The sequence below is a fragment of the Leuciscus leuciscus genome, assembly GCF_965113295.1.
Source record: "Leuciscus leuciscus genome assembly, chromosome: 3".
NCBI lineage: Eukaryota > Metazoa > Chordata > Actinopteri > Cypriniformes > Leuciscidae > Leuciscus > Leuciscus leuciscus.
The window spans coordinates 34,693,893-34,713,415 of NC_138727.1; the positions used below are offsets into that span (position 1 = coordinate 34,693,893).

Sequence of the window (19,523 nt, forward strand, 5' to 3'; positions counted from 1 at the left end):
TTAGAAGAAGCGCACCTGTACGCCTCAGCGCGTCATGTGTCGTCATCATGTGGGTGTGGCCAATCAAGTGAGCTCACTAGTTTCGTTCAGTCTCGTGAGCTGCGCGAGTGTTTTTGATGATCTTAGCGCAGGTGCGCGCTTCTGCATCTCCATTCCACAGAGGTAAGACATGCTTTTATGAGGCTGCTGTGGTTATTTTTCTGGTCATATCCATCCTCTTCGCGGCTAATAGGCATGATAGTTTAGTGGGTTGTTTAAAAAAAATAAAAAAATAAAAATAAATAGACGCAGTCTGGAAAGAAACCAATTCAAGAAAACATCTTTGCGACGGCGATTTCCAACCATGATGAGATGCTGAACTTGAAAAGAAACAGTCTATCTATCTATCTATCTATCTATCTATCTATCTATCTATCTATCTATCTATCTATCTATCTATCTATCTATCTATCTATCTATCTATCTATCTATCTATCTATCTATCAGGCATGAAGTAGCCTACTTATGCACTGTTATGTAGCCTATTGTAAAGACATTAGCAACTTTCAAAGCAACTTTCATTTTGTGCAAATGTTGTTCTCAAAGTAGATGTCTTTCTCTAAGCAAGGTAAAGGATAGGATAAAACCTTTTAGAGGATGTAAAGTCTAAGAAGGTCACCATCAATGGTTAAAAGTAATCTTTGAAATAGGCGATCAGAGATTTCAAAAGCTCTTTCTGTGCGTCAGACTCATGTTCAAGTGATGCACTTGTTATTAGGGTAGTGTGTTCAGTTAAGCACGGGTACATTAGATAGTAGATCATTATACTGTAAGACACATGGTTACTGTACATGGCTTCAAATTTAGTGATTCCACTTTCTAATCTGTTTATATATGTTTCCTACAGCAGTGTATATCGTACCACTACATATCAGTATCCTACAGAGATATTTATTGATCATTTCAGATGCTGGAATTGCTCCCTGCTGTTTATCAAGGGATCATGTTGTGATTGACCTCCTACGCTTGTATTAAAATAGGTGTGTGATGTTTGATAGGAAGTCTGTCTAGCTCACGTTAAAGTAATTATAATCCAAAGGTCAGTACGTTTAGGATGAATGCAGCGTTTAGGAGGGGTCAGGTATATCTTCAAAACACAGTTAATGTTCAAGCAGATTAGTCACTCTATCTGTTGAGAAGTTAATGTTTGCAGAACGAGAACTAAACTGTCCTGAAAGGAAAAAAGATGAATGCAGAGCTTCAAGGATAAAAGTGAGTGAATAAAGCGTACAGGTTTTGGGCAATTCCACGAAAAACTGTCACGTCCATAACGCCAACTAAATACCATGGCATTGTGTTGGCGTTATGGATGTGACAGTTTTGCGTGTAATTGCCCTTTTACAGGTCTAGTATTATATTAGGCTATAAATAATAATATATAATAAAAAAGTGCTGATATAGAGTGACCACAAAAGCAGTAGTGCCCTACTTGTACTCTACAGGCTACCCAGGGAACATTCTCAGAACTTTGGCTTATGTTCTTAGCACAAAAATATGGAAACATTTAAGTTGGACATTTTGATCTATCTAACGTTTTGTAAAGTCGTCATGAAACGGAAGTTGTGATAGTCTTTTCTTCCCTATAGTGTGACGTTTATCCGAGTGAAACAGCTTCTCAAACAAGAATAAATGTAGGGTGGGACTTGATTTTGTCCATGGGGAATTGATTGGCTGGTTGTGGTTTGCTATTGGTTGTTCTCATGTGAGTGACAGGTTGCTCCGCCCTCACGCCAGTAAACACGTCATCAGAGAAGAGATGTAAGAGGGAGGGGAAATTATTTTGATTAAAGATTATGAGGGGCAAATTCATTTAAAATTAATGATGTGCTCAGAGAAATCATTCATAATAAATATTGCAATATTCAAAAAAAAAACAAAAAAAAAAGATTTGTCCAACTTGATTTCATGGTGAATTTAAACATTATTACTTACTGCTTGCTTCAGTTCAGAGAACATTCAAAAGTAATATTTCCATAATGTTTGTAAAGTGATAAAATGGAACATTTCCTTTAAATAATAATAAAAAAACTATGTATGAGAGTACTGTATGCTAGCAGAAAATGATCAAAACATATTGTTGTTAGCTGGGTATATCCTATTATATTTCTCACAGCAACCTAAAAAAGCATAAGAAAAGTTTGTCAAGGGTTAATGAATTAACTGAATGTATCGCATGCTGTACAATGTACAAAGATGGGCTTGACTGCGTAGACTGCATTTCACCTGGGAAACGCAGTCCTTGAATTGACGCATTCATACCAAAAGAAAAGGAAAGGTCAAATCTGAAAGAAAGCAGAAGAAAAAACCTAGAGAAAGTGCGCCAGAGTGAGAGAGATGACATTTCTGGTGGAGTCTCAGGGTGTTGGGTTACATTAGGTCAAAACAACCGGTTGCCAACTACATTGTCTCCTCCTTTGGTTCCTCTTAAAGGATTCATTTAGCATCTTTATGAGCTGGCTGAAAGGTGGATTAAAACTTGTTGACATTCATTAATTGTGTAAGTTGTTGATTCAGAGCTTATTTTTGGAAAGGTCTTCTGGGAAACTCCTCCGGTGTCACCTGCACTGTTTGAACGTAAGCTAACCTCTGGGAGACAAACAAGATGGAAAGGAAATGATATCACACAAAGCTAAACAGTCTCTATGTAAGCAATAATGTGCGAGAGGCTGAATAAGTCACGGCTGAATGGCGTTGTTAGACACAACGCGACGCAAAGCCTCATGGATCTGAGGATAAAGTTCATCTCTGTGAAAAAGAAAGCCTGTAATACTCCAAATAGTCAGAGGCCTTTATCTTTGCAAGCACACATGTAAATATGTGAACATGAACATTATGAACACGGCCCTAAACACTAAAACACTAAACTATGGTCATTTTTGACCAATATAAGCTCAGATCATGAAGCCTACTATCAGTCAGTTTGAAAAATAAACACAAAACCTTAATTGAAAGAAAATAAGCTGACAAAAATCAAAAATCATTTGGTGATAATATAGCATAACGAGAGATTTATAAGCAATTTTTTGCTGGATGGTCATTTTTGAGTGGGAACACCACAAGTTGATAGGGAAATCATATTAAAGCCAAAATGTACTGAACATATTTTGTCAACACACGACATGTTTTGAATAAAATGTAGCGCTCCATTTGTTGGCAACCATTTAAACATTGCTTACGCTAGATCTAGATAGGTTGCTTACGATTCCAGTGTTTAAGTCAAATAAATGCTAATCTCCGATGTGTATAATGCATATAATTTACATCCAATGGTTATGTACATAAATAGGCTATACCTGACTAACACATGAGTTGACATGTTGTGGGAAAAACGAATAAAACTAAACTGAACTTTCCTCCCAATACATTTAAAGTGTATAGCCCACCCAACTCTGAAACTCGGGTAGCAAAATTATCTTTCCCAGTCATAAATAGGACTCGAGAGACCAATTTCCAACTCGTATTTACGATAATTGTGTCGAGTGCACTTTGTGGGACTTTACTCAAGCATCTCAGCCTTATGCTTAGTTTTAAATCAGTTGTAGTGCACAAAACATAGTTGGCCACAGAGATATGCAAATACAGAAAAACACACCTGGCCTACTTAAACCAGCAGTTTTCAATGTCAACACAGAGCTAAATGTGACGGGTCAAAGAACGAAATTACATTTCTAATCAAATTTACCGTGGCCAAGTCAGTGGTAAGAACGAGTAACTACACAAAGGATCGGGATGTTTATTTGCATGCATCTGAACATTGATGGATCTGTAGCTGGAGTTTTCAAATCAGTGTAAAAGTGAGTAAAAGTGAGTTAGCAACATCACAGTCACGAGATGTAAAAGATGTACAAGATGTAAAGAATCTAGAATATATTCACTGTAAAAATACGGGATACCGACATTATAGCATAATAAACATACAATATACACATTTTAAATACTTTAGCAAATATGTAAACGAAATGGGTGATGCAAATGTCCTTTAATTTTTCATTCTGTAAAACAAATGAACAGTTTATCATGTGGTGTTTACCAGTGGTTAAATATTCAAGGTTTTGTCTCCAGGAGACATTTGTTGTTGGGTAAAAAGCAATGGCCTATGGTTTTAATTCAACCTATTCGTATTATAAACCACTATGAATGCTTTATGGTATTCAGATCAGAAAATAAACTGGATTTTTATTTTTAATTTTTTTGGGGGGGGCAATTATTAAGCAAATTATCACTTTAATATTTTAGGGGAAAAGCCACTTGCCTACTGTAATTATTAACTCCTACAGAGGGAAAAAATATGCTTTGGTAAGGGCTTTTATTAAAGATCGTTAAGGGACTTTCCTTGAGATCATTGCAATGCAAGAGTTGAGCAGGTCAAGAGGGTGTAAGCAAATATAGGGAAGGTGAAGAAAGTAATTTAGCAGTACAGTACATTGAAAGAACTGAATGACGATGGATATATCTACAAATAACCAATGAGAAGATCCCAGGCAATTTACTGCGCTCACATCCTGTTAGTACCAAACTCTTTGTTCCCTCACTCTCACTCTCACACACACACACACACTCTCTCTCTCTCTCTATTTGCAGATGTCAGTGATCTAAAACTAAGGACTAAAGACCACAGCGGAAAAAGCCACAGAAGAAAACTAAGGAAGCTCTCAGACGAGGGAGAACGTTCTGCCTCAACGTAAAGCTGCTGGTAAGTTTAGAATAAATTACTATATAATGTTTTTGTTCGTTTTAATTTTTACAACCAATTCAGGGGCTTTACTATAAGAAATATTATATGATCAATAAGTTATGACAACATGTTTTTCCATTACTTTAACTCTTAATAATTTAACCAATTCCATTTTTTAAGTTATACAAAAAACTACTTTTCAACTAGGAAAGATAAAAAAAAAAAAAGAAGAGTTGAAATGACTTGCAGTAAGAGATTTCTGAGAAACGCTGTTGACATAAACACCCAATCAACACCTAAACAAATATTTTGTGAATATTTTCTAGTCGCCTGCGTTTGCATAGCATGTTCATTAATTTGGGGGTGGGGCAATGAAGGGACGGGTGTGTTTCTTTTGGGTGTCGATTTCAAATATCAAGTTCTTCTTTAGTGAAAGAATCTTTTTTAGTGTTCCTCAATAAGTCATTTATTAAGTCAAAAACACAGTAAAAATAGTAACATTGTGAAATATTATTACAATATAAAATAAGTATTTTTAAATAAATAAATAAATATATATATATATATATATATTTTTTTTTTTATATATATATAATTTATTCCTGTGATGACAAAGCAGAATTTTCAGCATTATTACTCAGTAGCCAATACAGCCATATTTTGGCTCTTAAAATGCAAAACACATTGATATTTCTGAATACGACCTGCGGGAAGAAAGCCGACCCTTGATGTTCTAGCCTTCCACTATTATTACACATAACATTGATTTTTGATCTTTTGGTTAAACAAGAGTCTATTATCTGCCATTGTGTTGATCCTAATCCTGACCACTATATTGCATAAAGTGAATGTACAGCACTTTTGTCCTCCTCTGCACGCTCCGAAGCACATGGCATAAAGATTTTATATTAGACAGCAAGGACAACAGGGTTTATTGGTATTTCTGTCATTAGATTGTTTGGTTAAGGCCTGAGGACAGTAGTAGCAGGTGTGTGTGCACAGACATTTACATAAATTGATTAAGTTTTTTTATAGAACCATCTCATGCTACGTTTCAGACACACACCCCAGAGAGCACAACAGGATAAAGTTACAGCAATGATAACAAACTGATGATTGTTTTCATTAGCATGGTTATCATCACTATTATTATTCATCATACTTAGGATTAGGGACCTATTTCAACAAAGCACTAATGCCAAGTATTACAATTTGGCATAATTATTCACATGCTTGTTGAGGAGAGATGTGCTATTACTTATAAGAGATACAATTTAAAATCTCCACCTGATGGATAATAAAAAAAGACACAGAGTGCGCTGCCGAAAGGGCTGCCGCTTTTGCAGTTTGTGCTTGTCGTTTAATAATGAAACTTAGCAAACTTAGGCAGCTCCAGTAGTAAGATGAAAAGATTTATCTGGAACTCTGTTTTATGGAAACTATGTAAAACCTTAAATAAACCATTTAATAATCAATTAAAAAGGAGCTTATACCTGCATGATATTACGCTGTACCCACATTGGACCAGCGGTTTGGAAAATGGATGGAGGCGCCATCTTCTGGCGAGAGGTGGGAATTCATTCAGCGTGACCCTCACAGTCCGTTATGGGTATTCTCTAGACTCTAGCCGTTTAGCGTACATTGGTTGTACACTTGTTATTGCGGTGCTTTATGGGATAGCATGAGGGCACTCGATAACATCCACTTTGGTTTCGGACACCTCTACAAATGGCTGTCCACTCAAATAGTGCTCAAATAGGGTATTAGGCCTGGGAAAAAAAAACGATTCGCCTTGCTATTGCAAATTTCGATTTTCGATTCGAAATTTGCAATAGCTAGGTGAATCGGTTTTTTTCTCCCAAAAATTTCGAATTTCGATTTATTCTAAAATCGATTTTTTTCTGATATTAATTCAAATTCAATTGCTTTATTTTTGTCCTTGCTTTTAGATGAGGTTGACAGAAGTTAGCCACTTTAATTCCAACAGAGGATGAAATGTGTCGTTATCTATGAGTGTTGAGTGACGTAATATCCCAAGAGGACGCGTGGACGTGAGACTGAAAGCACTGAAAAGCCCTCGCGCTACTCAAATGCTGAGAGAGATAAGACAATAGTGCTGCACGATTCATGTTTAAAAGATTATGATCTCGATTCAAACACCCACGCAATCTTTCAATTCGTCTGTCTTTTAAACTTTGACAAAATCATATCGCGAAATTCAAAGCTGTGTTGGCGCTGCCGCTGACCCGGAGAGAGTTGTCATGAAACAGCTTCACAAACAGTCTTTTCAACCTCATAGTATCATAATTTCTGTGATGCAATAGTTAAAATTATCATAGAAGTACTTGGATAAAAATGTAAAGTTCAAATATGAACACTGATGTCTACAATCAAAATCAGCTTTTGATAGAAACTTGGTACTTAAAATAACGCATTTATCGATTACATTGTTTCGCCACTAAGTGGCGACAAGTGACTGTTAAAAAATGTATTTGTTATTGAATCATTTATTAAAGAGAATGTAGTACTATATGCTACTTCTGAAATAACAGTCAGAAAGATGTGATGATTTGTTTTTGTAAATATGACATCCTATACATCATGTACAATTTGTATAAGTGTATGATTTAGCTTTTCCCGATGGTCTAGTGTTAAAACAATTGCAATATGGAATCGCAATACGTGTAGAATCGCAATTCTTAAAAAATTATAATAATCGCAATACATAATCGTATCGGCACCCAAGTATCGTGATAGTATCGAATCGGGAGGTAGGTGTATCGTCCCAGCCCTAGGGTATAAGGGGCGAGTTGCAACTGCACAACAATGCACTAAAGAACTACTTTGCTAGCACATACTGTATCAACACCTGATAAGTTTATTGATCTAATCTGTGAATGAAATACTGTAAGTGTAATGAACAGTAAATGTTAATGCTCTGACACGCCAAAGAATAAATCTTAGGGCATGTGTGTGAGAAAGCGCGTGGTTAATGAATTGTGAGAGCTTGAACAAGGGCTTGGTTTCCCAGGTTGCAGGTAGACACAATCTAGTGTTTACTAAAAATTGCGCCACCCTTGTGCATCGCTAAGCAACTGGTGTCCTGGCCAAAGTGAACTACTATTCTCTCCCCTTAGAAGTCACTGTATTACAAGTGGCCAGTGATTGTATCACAACACAAAACCAATAGAAAGACACAGGAGATGTTTGCACAAACTGTGGTTTGACAGTCAGACACGCCAAAGAGGATGAAAGCAGATGCTGGGCGTCATCCAGTTTGCCAATATAAAAGCAAAGAGACCAGCACATGACTCTCTGTCTTTACATGTACGTCATCAAACTTGTGAGCAATAATCTGGGTTATAAGATGTAGTAGTGCACAATTACATTCCATTTACCTTATCTTTTAAAAGTAGTAGATTCAGCTATTGACTCTGTATGAAGAACTTTTAAACTGGAAAAAAAGGAGCAGCTCTTTCCTTATTAGGACATTGAGGATTCTAACAAATGCTTAGACCAGGGCTCATCACCTTTGAACACAGGAAATGATGTACTAAAGTGCAAACAGAGTGCATCAGTTAACCGTGATCAGCTGATTTTTACTGCTGTAAACAAGACACTCTTCCTCACAGTTTCTATTTAAAGTCTTGTTCGTAATTCCATTACTTCAGTCTGCACACACTGAGATGTATACGCTTTTTTTTTTGTCATATGATTTTCTCTTCTTTTGTGGATCAACAGATTAAAAACATGGAATCCGGCCCTGGAGAAATGGACAAAAATGGAGAGGAACTCACAGGTTTGTGTTCGAATTCCTGATTTGAATACATTCACACATTTTATTTTTAAGGATTTATTAATGAGAAATACATGCATTAGTGATTTTACTACGTTTAAGGGCTATTTTTAGACACAACATTAAGTGTCTAAAACTCCCTTAACCACAGTTAAATCACTGTAACCCAGTAGCCTTATAATAGAAGACACCAATATTGAACACATAATTAATAATAATAAAAATAAAATCAGACAGAACCAAATCTGACCTTACTTTACAAACAGATCTTCTCATGACATCATTAATCTCTGTTTCTGGAGATTCATGCAAATCAATCTTTCTTACTCCTGGTCTCTTCAACAGGAAGGAAGAAGTCCCGTTTTAAGCAGCTGAAGACGCGTCTCTTTGGGAAACTGAAGAAAAAGGAAAACGAAGGGCTGATTAAGCAAAGCCAGTCCGCTAGTGACATCACTGCTCCAGAGGGCATAAGGGAAGGCTACGACTCTGAAGACGAGTTTTCGTAAGTCGCTTAAATGTCGAATATTATGCTTATTCTTTCATGTTGTGTATAATATAGCTGTTTGTGAATGTATAAGGTCTGCAAAGTTCACAATAAATGTTAATGTGTAGGTTATTACCTATATCGAGTCATCAGTAATTCCAGTCTTATTTCCTACACGAACTTACGTAGGTTTAAAAAAAAAATATGCCAGTGCATAATGCCAGCCTATGGTCTGTATTGGCTGCCCTCGAACATCATTTGGTTCATGTTATTCACATGTCGAGAAGACACTGTTTTCTGTGCTGCCAAAGCAAATCCACTTTGCATGCACTTCCAAAGAATGAGGACTCAGACTGGGATTTATAGATCAGGAGCTAAAATTCAGATATGGTAATGGGCGTTTCACAACAGACTGGGCCATCTGACCAATCAGAGCAGAGTAAGCTTCAGACAGTTATTTTTTATTTCAACCTTGGATGCATGTAAATCTATTGTAGAAGACATTCAAAACAAAATTAGGAACCTTCAAAACAGCATAATAAGGGCACTTTAACATCAAAGAGCTGTCCTGCTGGTTTACTAATCTGATTAAATTGGTTATTTGTACACTATATTGCACTGTACTGTGTGGGGGTGTATGCATGTATAAAACCTAATATATATATATATATATATAGATAGATAGTACAACAATGGTACAATATATAGAATATATACTATTTCATATAACCAATAAAAACATTAAGTACAATATCTATGTTATTATACAGATATTGTCAAGTCAAGTCAAGTATATTTGTATAGCGCTTTTCACAATACAGATTGTATCAAAGCAGCTTCACAGTATTAAATTAAAATAATACAACAAAGTTTGTTTCAAGAGGAATTTATTAATTGATAAAATTAAATTAAATATCTCCAAAATATCCCCAACTGAGCAAGCCAAAGGCAACAGTGGCAAGGAACCGAAAAACTCCATCAAGTGACCTAATGGTGTCCTAAAACTCCATCAGGTGACCTAATGGAGAGAAAAAAACCTTGGGAGAACCCAGGCTCAGTCGGGGGCCAGTTCTCCTCTGGCATTTATGTGCTAGAGGCCGGATTGTAGTTTGAACTGTATAGGATTATATGAATGCCTGGCTGAAGAGATGCGACTTTAATCTAGTTTTAAACTGGGAGAGCGAGTCTGAGCAACGAACAGTATCAGGAAGACTATTCCAGAGTTTTGGAGCCAAATGTGAAAATGCTCTCCCTCCTTTGGTGGTTCTGGATATCCTAGGTATGACCAAAAGCCTTGAATTTAGTGATCTTAAAGAGCGCGATGGATTATAGGGCGATAGAAGATCCGTTAAATAGACTGGAGCTAAGCCGTTTAGGGCTTTATAAGTCAGTAGCAATACCTTGTAATTAATACAGAACTTTATAAGTAACCAATGCAGTGATGATAAAATCGGTGTTATATGATCATATTTTCTTGATCTCGTAAGAACTCTAGCGGCGGCATTTTGGACTAACTGTAGCTTGTTTATTGAGGATGCAGGACAACCAGCTAATAAAGCATTACAGTAATCCAGTCTCGAGGTCATGAATGCATGAACTAACTTTTCTGCATCAGAAACCGATAGCATATTACGTAGCTTAGCAATGTTTCTAAGGTGGAAAAAGGCTGTTTTTGTAACATATGAAATATGATTTTCATTGTACTGATGTTTTAGTACAGATATTCTACTGAAACTAAACTATAAAAATGAACCTATTGAATCTGATCCGCAGGTACCCGCAGTGTCTGAGCTCCAGGGCGATGTCTCACGATAGCATCTTCTTTACCGATCAGACCCAGTCCACAGAACCGACACGCGTTCTTTCACAAGAGAACGTTCATGGCAAAATTAAGGCCTTACAAGTAAGGGAATGTTCCTTGTGGAGAAACCAACAGCTTGCAAATGTTTTTGTTAGAAAAAGACAGCAGATCATTTGAACTACTCTTATTGTGCTACAGCAGTGTGCTTTGCTCAACTTTAATTTGAGTGAGGCCGGGGTTCATTAAATAGCAAGTGGTTTATATTTTGTTCCGGCAGTTGAAACTACAGCAACAGAACTTACATCTAGGTCCTCCTCCAATGTTGATTCCTGGCAAACGCACAGAGGACTCAGGAACCACTTCAGAGGATGATGGTTTACCGTGCAGTCCACCGGAGACGTCCTTCCACGAGCGAGTGAAGCATAGAGCCGTTTACAAGGTAACAGAACAATAGAGATGGAAAGTTTAGGTACACTTAAAACATAACAGAGACATTTGCTACTACTTTAACTTTGACCTTATTAATGGAATCCAAATGCCATTTTTCTTACAGTTTCCCGAATCTCAGAAACATCTGAGCTCTCTGAGTTTAGCAGGAACGGGAAGTGAAGAAGAAGAACAGGTAATATTCATGAATAATAATAATACGTAATATTGACACACCGCATTATTCAAAACAATCTTTGCGAATAAACATTTACAAAGAAAAATTTGGCATATATACATTATTTGATGGTAAATATTATCTCACTCAGGGTGATCCTTTCCAGCCATCATCAAGGCCTCTATCCCCAGTCTCCAAACTGTCCCCTCAGCCAATCATCTCCCCCACCTCCGCCTCGACCACACCCACTTCAGGAGTTGACTTCAGTAGCCCTGCATGTTACATGGCCAGTTTGGATAACTCGGCTGCCCGTCATCGCATGTCAGTCAAACCGAGGAAACAAAGAGCCAGCACAAGGGGAAACAGAGTGCCAACGGTAAGACAGTGAGGGTGATGCAATGTACACTCTAAAAACTCCTGGGTTAAAAAGGGACCAACTAATTTATGGGTTATTTCAACTCAGAAAATTGGGTTATGCTTTTTGACCCAAATTATGGGTTAAATACCTGACCCAAATGTTGGGTTTAAAAACCCCAACATCTGGGTAGAAATAACCCAAAAATTAGTTGATCATTTTTTAACCCAGGAGTTGGGTCAAAAATAACCTAAAACTTTGTTTTACATTATATTACACACTTCAAGCACTTTTACATTTTTATTGCATTAAATAAAAATCTATAAGAAAAAACACACACTTGGACATGTTTATTTTCATATTTATTTTAGGTCACACTGTAATAACAATATTAGAAATAAAAAATAGAAAAATAAACAACAATTCTCAGAAGAGCCTCAGGAATTTAAGCCTGGGGCCAACTTTGGGGACAAGATTTTTGATAGTGTCCTCATCAAAGAGAAGAAATGCCTCCTCGTCTATCTGAAAGACAGAAAACAAGACAACATGAGTATTGTTAATAAGTCGAGACAATTGTGAACCACTCACCAGACACTCTTTCATTATCAAGCTAACAAATAATCACTTTTAAGGTAATGCAGTGGCTTTTTTTTTTTTTTTTACATGGCCCAAATTGCTAGTTAACTAATGTGGTTCTTTTGCAGCATTAACATTACCCATTTTGTGTGAATGACATATTTTCTTTCATTAAAAAGTGTAATGACAGCCCATTCTTATGCATAACAGCTTAAAGACAAGGCACAATAATATTTTAGGGTTGTACATACCCCACTGTCGAAGAAGTTGTGACTTTCACAAAATCTTGCACTGACACATTTAAGTATTATAAAAAAAATAAAAATTTAGGTATAGAGAGATGATATAAGGGCAATAAGAGTAAAATGCTCACCTCTAAAATTCTCTGTCAGCTCAGACAGCTGCCACTCAGTTAGCTTATCAGCGACAAAACTGTCCATTCAAAATGACCTGGAGAAAACATAGCAATATAGAGGTTAGCAACAATTTGAAGACTTGACCCGCTTCTTTAACTCTAACTACTTCAGCCAGTAGAGCACTGTATAATATGATAAGCACGGCACAGCTGGTAAACATAACTCAACTATTGTGTTGCCTCGTCGCTCTGTAGCCGCGGCTATGGGGCTCGCACACCGGACGAGAAGCGCCGCGTCGCGTCTAGGACAACTCGAGGTATCGCTCACCGGGACGTGCACTCTCTCAAGGGGCTCGCACACCGGACGCGAAGCGCAGCGCCGCGTCTTTAAAATTCGAACACATTATTCTCTATGAGTGTAACGGACACACACACACACACACACACACACACACACACACACACACACACACACCGGCGGTCTGTCCGCGGCACCCAGCAACGGCTCAGGACCGTGTTCAAAATCGCGTCCGGTGTGCGATAACGTTAGCTCGAGTTGTCCTAGACCTAGATGTTGTGGTGATAGCCGCGGCTACATGCCAACCACAGAATTACCACGGCTAACGCTAGTCTCAACGTAGCAACGTATTTTTTTTTGTATTTTTTTTTTGCAAATGGTGCTAAACTAGCAACAGGGACATGGACACAGAAAAGTTAACATTACATCAACACTGAAAATACTCTCTTACCTTGAATATAGATGAAGTTGCACCGATGAAGCACAGGCCAAAACGGATTGAGCGCGAAGCGACGGTTATTTCAAACGACTGTTGTGAGAAAACTGCGAGAGAGAGAGAGAGAGAGAGAGAGAGAGAGAGAGAGAGAGAGAAAGCCAACCCTATAACCCAGAACATGGGTTACTCTTTGAAAAATAACCCAGAAACCCAAACAACCCATAAATTGGGTCAAAATATTAGCCCTATAACCCAGAAAATGGTTACTCTCTGAAAAAATAACCCATAATTTTAACCCAACACAAATAACCCAGAAAATGGGTTGAAGAAATAACCCAGGAGTTTTTAGAGTGTATATGCCTCAGCTTCACATCAAGCTGTATGTATAAATAGATTTAAAGAGCATAAATTAGTTTAAATAGAATTAATGTGACAACATTACACCGGATGTGTTAAAAAACTAGATTCCTCTCATTGTAATCAATGGCAGTGTGGACACTGGAAGTGCTTATTTTATTGATTTAGAATTATTTTATTTACATATATGTGTTCATTTTATTCTTTATGTAACTAAACTAAAGTTATACAATTATTTTGCCATTTAAAAAAAAAACCCTTTAAAGTAGGATTTTATTTTCAAAAGGGTGTTAACTAAAACTCCTAAAGGTTTTCATTAATTGAAATAAAATAGAAATAGTAGATGAAAATCACTGATAACTGAAATCTGCAAAAAGTAATGAATACTTAATTATTACTAAACGGTTGGTTTAAACATAAAAAATTGAAGATATTTTGATCTCTCTTTTCCAGGTATCTCTTTCTCCCAGGTATCGTTCAGAAAGCATCAGTGATCTGGACAACGTTCTGTCTGAGGAGGATGATGATGATGATGGCACCATGACATTCACAGAGACAGAGCAACGTCGTTTGTCTTCCTCTCCGTCTTCAGACCTAATAGAGAAGCCCATCTCTCCAGAACCTGCAGAGACATCTCCTGCAAAGTCAGTGCAGAACCAGGAGGAGAACCCCAACAAAACTGAAATTAATTTCCCATCTCTGGGTGTTGAAATCCTAAAGTCGGAAGCGTCTCCTGAATCTGAGGGCAAAGTCACCACAAATCCTCTTTATTTGCAGCCCATGTCCTTTGGCTTGACCTCAAGCTCCTCGGGTCCACCGTCACCATCAGGACTTCCAGAATCTACACAACCATCAAGAGCAATAGAGTCAATAAGAGCCCATTCACCTATCCAGAGACATGATCCGAATGATATCCAGATTCAGACGAGTGAGAATCTTGTGTGTGGAACAAATACAAAGGAAAGCCCCCAGGAGGAAGCATCATTTAGACAAATTCCTGTACCTCTGCCTCGCATCAAAAATCCAATAATGGAAATGAGCCCTACGCCTCCAAAAGGAGCCATGGAGGCCTCAACAAAACCTTTCATTGCATCTGTAAAGCATCACTCCAAAACAACAAGTGAGACTGTGACAAAGCAGAATGAGGGGCATTTGAAAGGTACTCCAGGAATCAAGATTCAATCCAACAAACCCAACCTAGAGCCACAGAAAGATGAAGCAAGAGAAACTAAACCAATAGAGTCTCAGAATCTCCTCCATCAAACACAAGACACAAAGAGTTTCCGTAGAGAAGTAACGCCTCCTATTATGTCCAAACCAACAACAGGAACCAATCTTAAGACTGATATTGCTACAGAACACGTGGAAACAGAGAAACTAGAGGAACCTGAAGACAGAAAACAGAAGAATACTTTTGGGGTGCAGCTCCGCACAACCTCTCTGTCGCTGAAATATCGCTCTGAGGTTTCCAAAATTAAAGATGAAACCAAACGGTACAGTTTAGAGTCTAATGCAGTGCTAGCTGACTCAGAAGAGCATGCTGGGAAAGCAGAAACCTTCAGAAATACGTGTGATGGCAATTCAAAGAGTAAACAGTGTGTTCCCAAAAAACAAGATTCACAGAGCCTGGAGTTTCAGCCCTCTGCCCAAGACAGTGAGTGTAAATGTCTTTCTTCTTTCTGTTGAACTATATAATATATGGTATCTGTTTGTTGAATTGGTTCAATCGATATTTTTTTTGTTCAAGAAAATGGTCATAAAATTAAACTAAATATAAAAGGAACTGGATATTTGAAATAGGGTTATTATAGTTAAAGTGCCCCTATTATGCTTTTTTGAATATTACCTTTCATTTAGTGTGTAGTACTAGTACAGTTGTCTGTACAAATGTCTGTAAAGTTTTAAAGATCAAAGTGCACTCAAATAAAGTTATTGTCTCCTAAAAAAAAGAATCGATTCTGAACTGCTAAAACGAGTCATCAGCAATTGCAGTCTCACTCCTGTTACATACCTACAAAGTAATGTAACAAATTTGCATAATGCCCGCTTATAGTCTTCACTGGCTGCCCGCGAAAAATGTTTGAGGCTCAACAGACTGGGCCATCTGACCAATCAGAGCAGAGTAGACCAATCATAACAGACTGAACCATATGACCAATCAGAGCAGAGTAGACCAATCACAACAGACTGGGCCATCTGACCAATCAGAGCAGAGTAGACCAATCATAACAGACTGGGCCATCTGACCAATCAGAGCAGAGTAGACCAATCATAACAGACTGGGCCATCTGACCAATCAGAGCAGAGTAGACCAATCATAACAGACTGGGCCATCCGACCAATCAGAGCAGAGTAGACCAATCATAACAGACTGAACCATCTGACCAATCAGAGCAGAGTAGACCAATCATAACAGACTGGGCCATCTGACCAATCAGAGCGGAGTAGCTCTTAGAAAGGAGGGGTTTATAGAGACTGAATCTTAGAACAAACTTTTCAAAAAAACTTTTCAAAGTTTTCAAACTCTTTGAGAAATGAGGTGATGTGAAATGTATATTATGAGAAATGTTAAATTATGTTTTTTTGACCTTGGATGCAGGTAAACCGATTGTAGGAAACCTCCAAAACAAAATGAGGAACCTTTAATATAGCATAATAGGGGCACATTAAATAAAAAAAAATAAAAAAATGTTACTTAAAAAAAAATTTTGTATATATAAAAAAATATATATAAAAACTCTCAGCTAGTTGCCAAAGCAACCTTTCTCATTTTCATTTAGTTTTACTTGATGTACTTTTTACTAAAATCAAAATGAAAACATAAAATATAAGAATAAAAACTAATTGAAATTATTATTACAATTAAAATTAAAACTAAAATTGTGTTCCCAGATAAATACCATTCTGACTTTTTCTTTGCTATTTGTAATCTGACAGTAATATAAAACTATATATTAAACTTTATATAAAAAAAAACAAAAAACATAAAAACAATCTGAGATTGTTAATACCAAAATAATAGACTGCCGTGGAAAAACAAAATAACTGCACAGCAGTGTCAATCAAAATTTATCAAAAGAAGTAAAAATTATTATTGAGTCATTTCATAACACAGGAAACCAAGTTAAATGTACAATTTAATTCTTTCTAAAATTGAGTTGTTTTTTTTTTACAGCTAGAAGACCATCTATCCAGAATACATCAGGAGCAACTAAAGAATCTGTGCCTGAGCCAGGATGGAAGAGTCTAGCCAGAGAGAAGACCAGGGCTTACCAGCCATTCTCCAGCAGACTGGCCACAAATCACTCACCAGTCCACCCTTCACCTCCACCAGCACCTCCTGCACAGCCTCCCAAACCATCCGTACAGCCTAAAACACAACCACTAACCACCGCCACGCTTCATCCTCTGAAAACACAGCACACACTGAACACACCAATTCAGCCGGCCTCACAGAGACCTACTACTAAACCAGCACTTAGTGGAACAAAAGACAAGCAGGTAACATGGCTGGAGAGAACAGAACACATCTCTCTCTCTCTCTCTCTATATATATATACTGAAAAATGTAAAAATTAAGGAAAAAATTAAAAGATATTGGTAATATTCTGATAGGACATATTCCATTGAGTTTACAAACAATTCCTTTAAACCTAGAATACAATGCAATGCACAAATAAAAATATATCAATCTATCCCTCATGAATGCTAACTGAAAGAAAATATTATTTAGTTTAACCGAGAGACTACACAGAATATTTAATATGATCTATATTTAAATATTCTGATTATTCATATATATATATAATGTAGATAAATAATATTAAATGTATATCTACACATCTTTATAGATGCTAGATATATATTAACTGAAATAATTTTTTTTAAATGTGTGTATATATATTATATATACACACACACACACATATATATATATATATATATATATATATATATGTGTGTGTGTGTGTGTGTGTGTATATATATATATATATACACACACACACACACATATTAATTAAATGAAATGCATATAAATGAAAAAATATAAAGTATAGATTATATTATTCTGTGTAGTCTCTAAATTAAAGGTCATTAAGATGCATCCAATATAATTGAATTATTTCTTTACTCTTTGCAGGACAATGGTAGGAACTGTACACCAGACGATTACACCACAAAGAGAGCAGCAGCCGCCAACAAGATGGATGGGAACGCAAAACCCGTCCCACCTAACACAGAAAGTAAGCCACTGCTTTGACTGTCATTTTGCTGTTCTTCAGAGCTTCATCATTTGATGTAGACGTTGATGTGCATCTCCGTGTTCCTCTGCAATAGCACTTACCGTCACATCTGAGCTTCCAGCAACATCAGCATCATCATCATCATCGCCACCAGACGTCTCTCAGCAGCAACAGCCACGGTCAGATGGAGCTCAGCCGTCCTGGATGGAGCTCGCCAAGAGGAAGTCTTTAGCATGGAGTGACAAAACTTTAGAATGAAGACGAGACAATCGACCAGAGACATTCAGTGATGGACTTATGAAGTGATGCAATACCCAATGTTACAGCGAATGAATGTATAGCTGTGTGCGTGAGATTGAGTGAGTGATGAATTGTTATCTCTTGTATGCTAATATATTGTATAATTGTAACTAATTTGCATTAGTAAGATGTAACTCAACAGATTTACAGAAATGTTTGTAATTAATCAAGCATTGTTATTTACATAGTAATTATGAATGAAGAACATGTATATCTATAGTTTGTCCACGTTTTTATAGTAGGCTATGTTACATTAAAACAGCTGATTCCCGATACAGAGATAATAAACTTAAACAGTGACTACTATGCTTAGTAGATACAGTGAGTCAATGGTATTGCATTATATAACAATATATCAAAGTGGCATTCATAAAATGCAATATTACATCAATACAAACTTGCCTTACTCCATGAGAACATGATGGATACACTGCCCTCTGGTGGATACATCACACCCTGACTACAAAAGTGTAAAATATTAATCCATGGCATGTTCATATTCCATTCAAATTAGGATTACACGTGGCAATTAGTTAAAGTGAATATAGATAATTAGTGATTCTCAACATTCTTTTCATATTTTTTCCACATTTCACCAACTCTTATTCTGACCTTTTTTTATATAAATACACATAAATACAATATAATTTTTTTTTACACATAATAAATAATATAAATGTGTAATCATCAAGCTAATGATGAACTTTACGAAAGCTCTCGAACTGGGAGCAGGCCTGGAAGAGAAAAAGAAAAAACCTTGGTGTAAAGACAGCTCAAATTAAGAATATACAAAAGAGAAGCAAAAGAAGAAGGTGAGTTGAAAATAAGGAGTGGATCCGTCAGGCTGTTTGAAGTCGGGCATTGTATTGAGGCGTTATTGTGTCTGACGGCGAGCGATATAACGAAGATGAAGAAAGTGAGTGAGGGCTGAAGTTAATAATATGGCGGGTAGATCATGCCTTTTCTAAGTCTACCCTGAAGAAGGCGAAGGAGCAGTCTACCCTTCCGTCGCCGTCAGTCCGTGTCTATTTTTGAATGGGATTGATAGAGACGTCAGACGACAGACCGGCGGCGACGTCACGGCGGCGTCACAGTAGTAACGTATACCTTACGGCGACGTGGCGACGGCGTACGTGAGAAATGTATAAAAAATCATAACGTCTGAACCAGGCACGTCGCCTAATAAGACGCCTGATACACACG

General features: G+C 37.0%; 1 protein-coding gene and 1 long non-coding RNA gene across 3 annotated transcripts; one reads left to right on the top strand and one right to left on the bottom strand.

Annotated features, from left to right (window-relative positions):
- Positions 1-80: 80 nt before the first annotated feature.
- cracdlb (cracd like b) lies at positions 81-18,637 on the top strand. 2 transcript variants are annotated; one of them, XM_082163473.1, is made up of 12 exons: positions 81-162; positions 4,621-4,732; positions 8,456-8,513; positions 8,856-9,012; positions 10,768-10,897; positions 11,073-11,234; positions 11,349-11,417; positions 11,551-11,775; positions 14,230-15,430; positions 16,952-17,277; positions 17,918-18,020; positions 18,115-18,637. In XM_082163473.1, exons 3-12 carry the CDS (start codon positions 8,465-8,467, stop codon positions 18,276-18,278), a joined length of 2,586 nt encoding a protein of 861 aa, XP_082019599.1. In that variant the 5' UTR covers positions 81-162; positions 4,621-4,732; positions 8,456-8,464; the 3' UTR covers positions 18,279-18,637. The 2 variants fall into 2 exon arrangements, with proteins under 2 accessions (XP_082019599.1, XP_082019600.1); XM_082163474.1 differs by having other exon boundaries at positions 11,566-11,775.
- On the bottom strand, positions 12,100-13,427 carry LOC309494214. The gene is made up of 2 exons (XR_014204254.1): positions 12,704-13,427; positions 12,100-12,276 (listed from the first exon to the last, which is right to left on the bottom strand). It is a non-coding gene; the product is annotated as an uncharacterized lncRNA (long non-coding RNA).
- Positions 18,638-19,523: the final 886 nt, after the last annotated feature.

Excerpts from the sequence above, each read along its gene's own strand:
- cracdlb (XM_082163473.1), top strand. The coding sequence starts at position 8,465 with ATGGAATCCGGCCCTGGAGAAATGGACAAAAATGGAGAGGAACTCACA. Across the intron at positions 11,418-11,550 it reads GAAGTGAAGAAGAAGAACAG|GGTGATCCTTTCCAGCCATC; the intron begins GTAATATTCATG and ends TATCTCACTCAG. Across the intron at positions 17,278-17,917 it reads GTGGAACAAAAGACAAGCAG|GACAATGGTAGGAACTGTAC; the intron begins GTAACATGGCTG and ends TACTCTTTGCAG.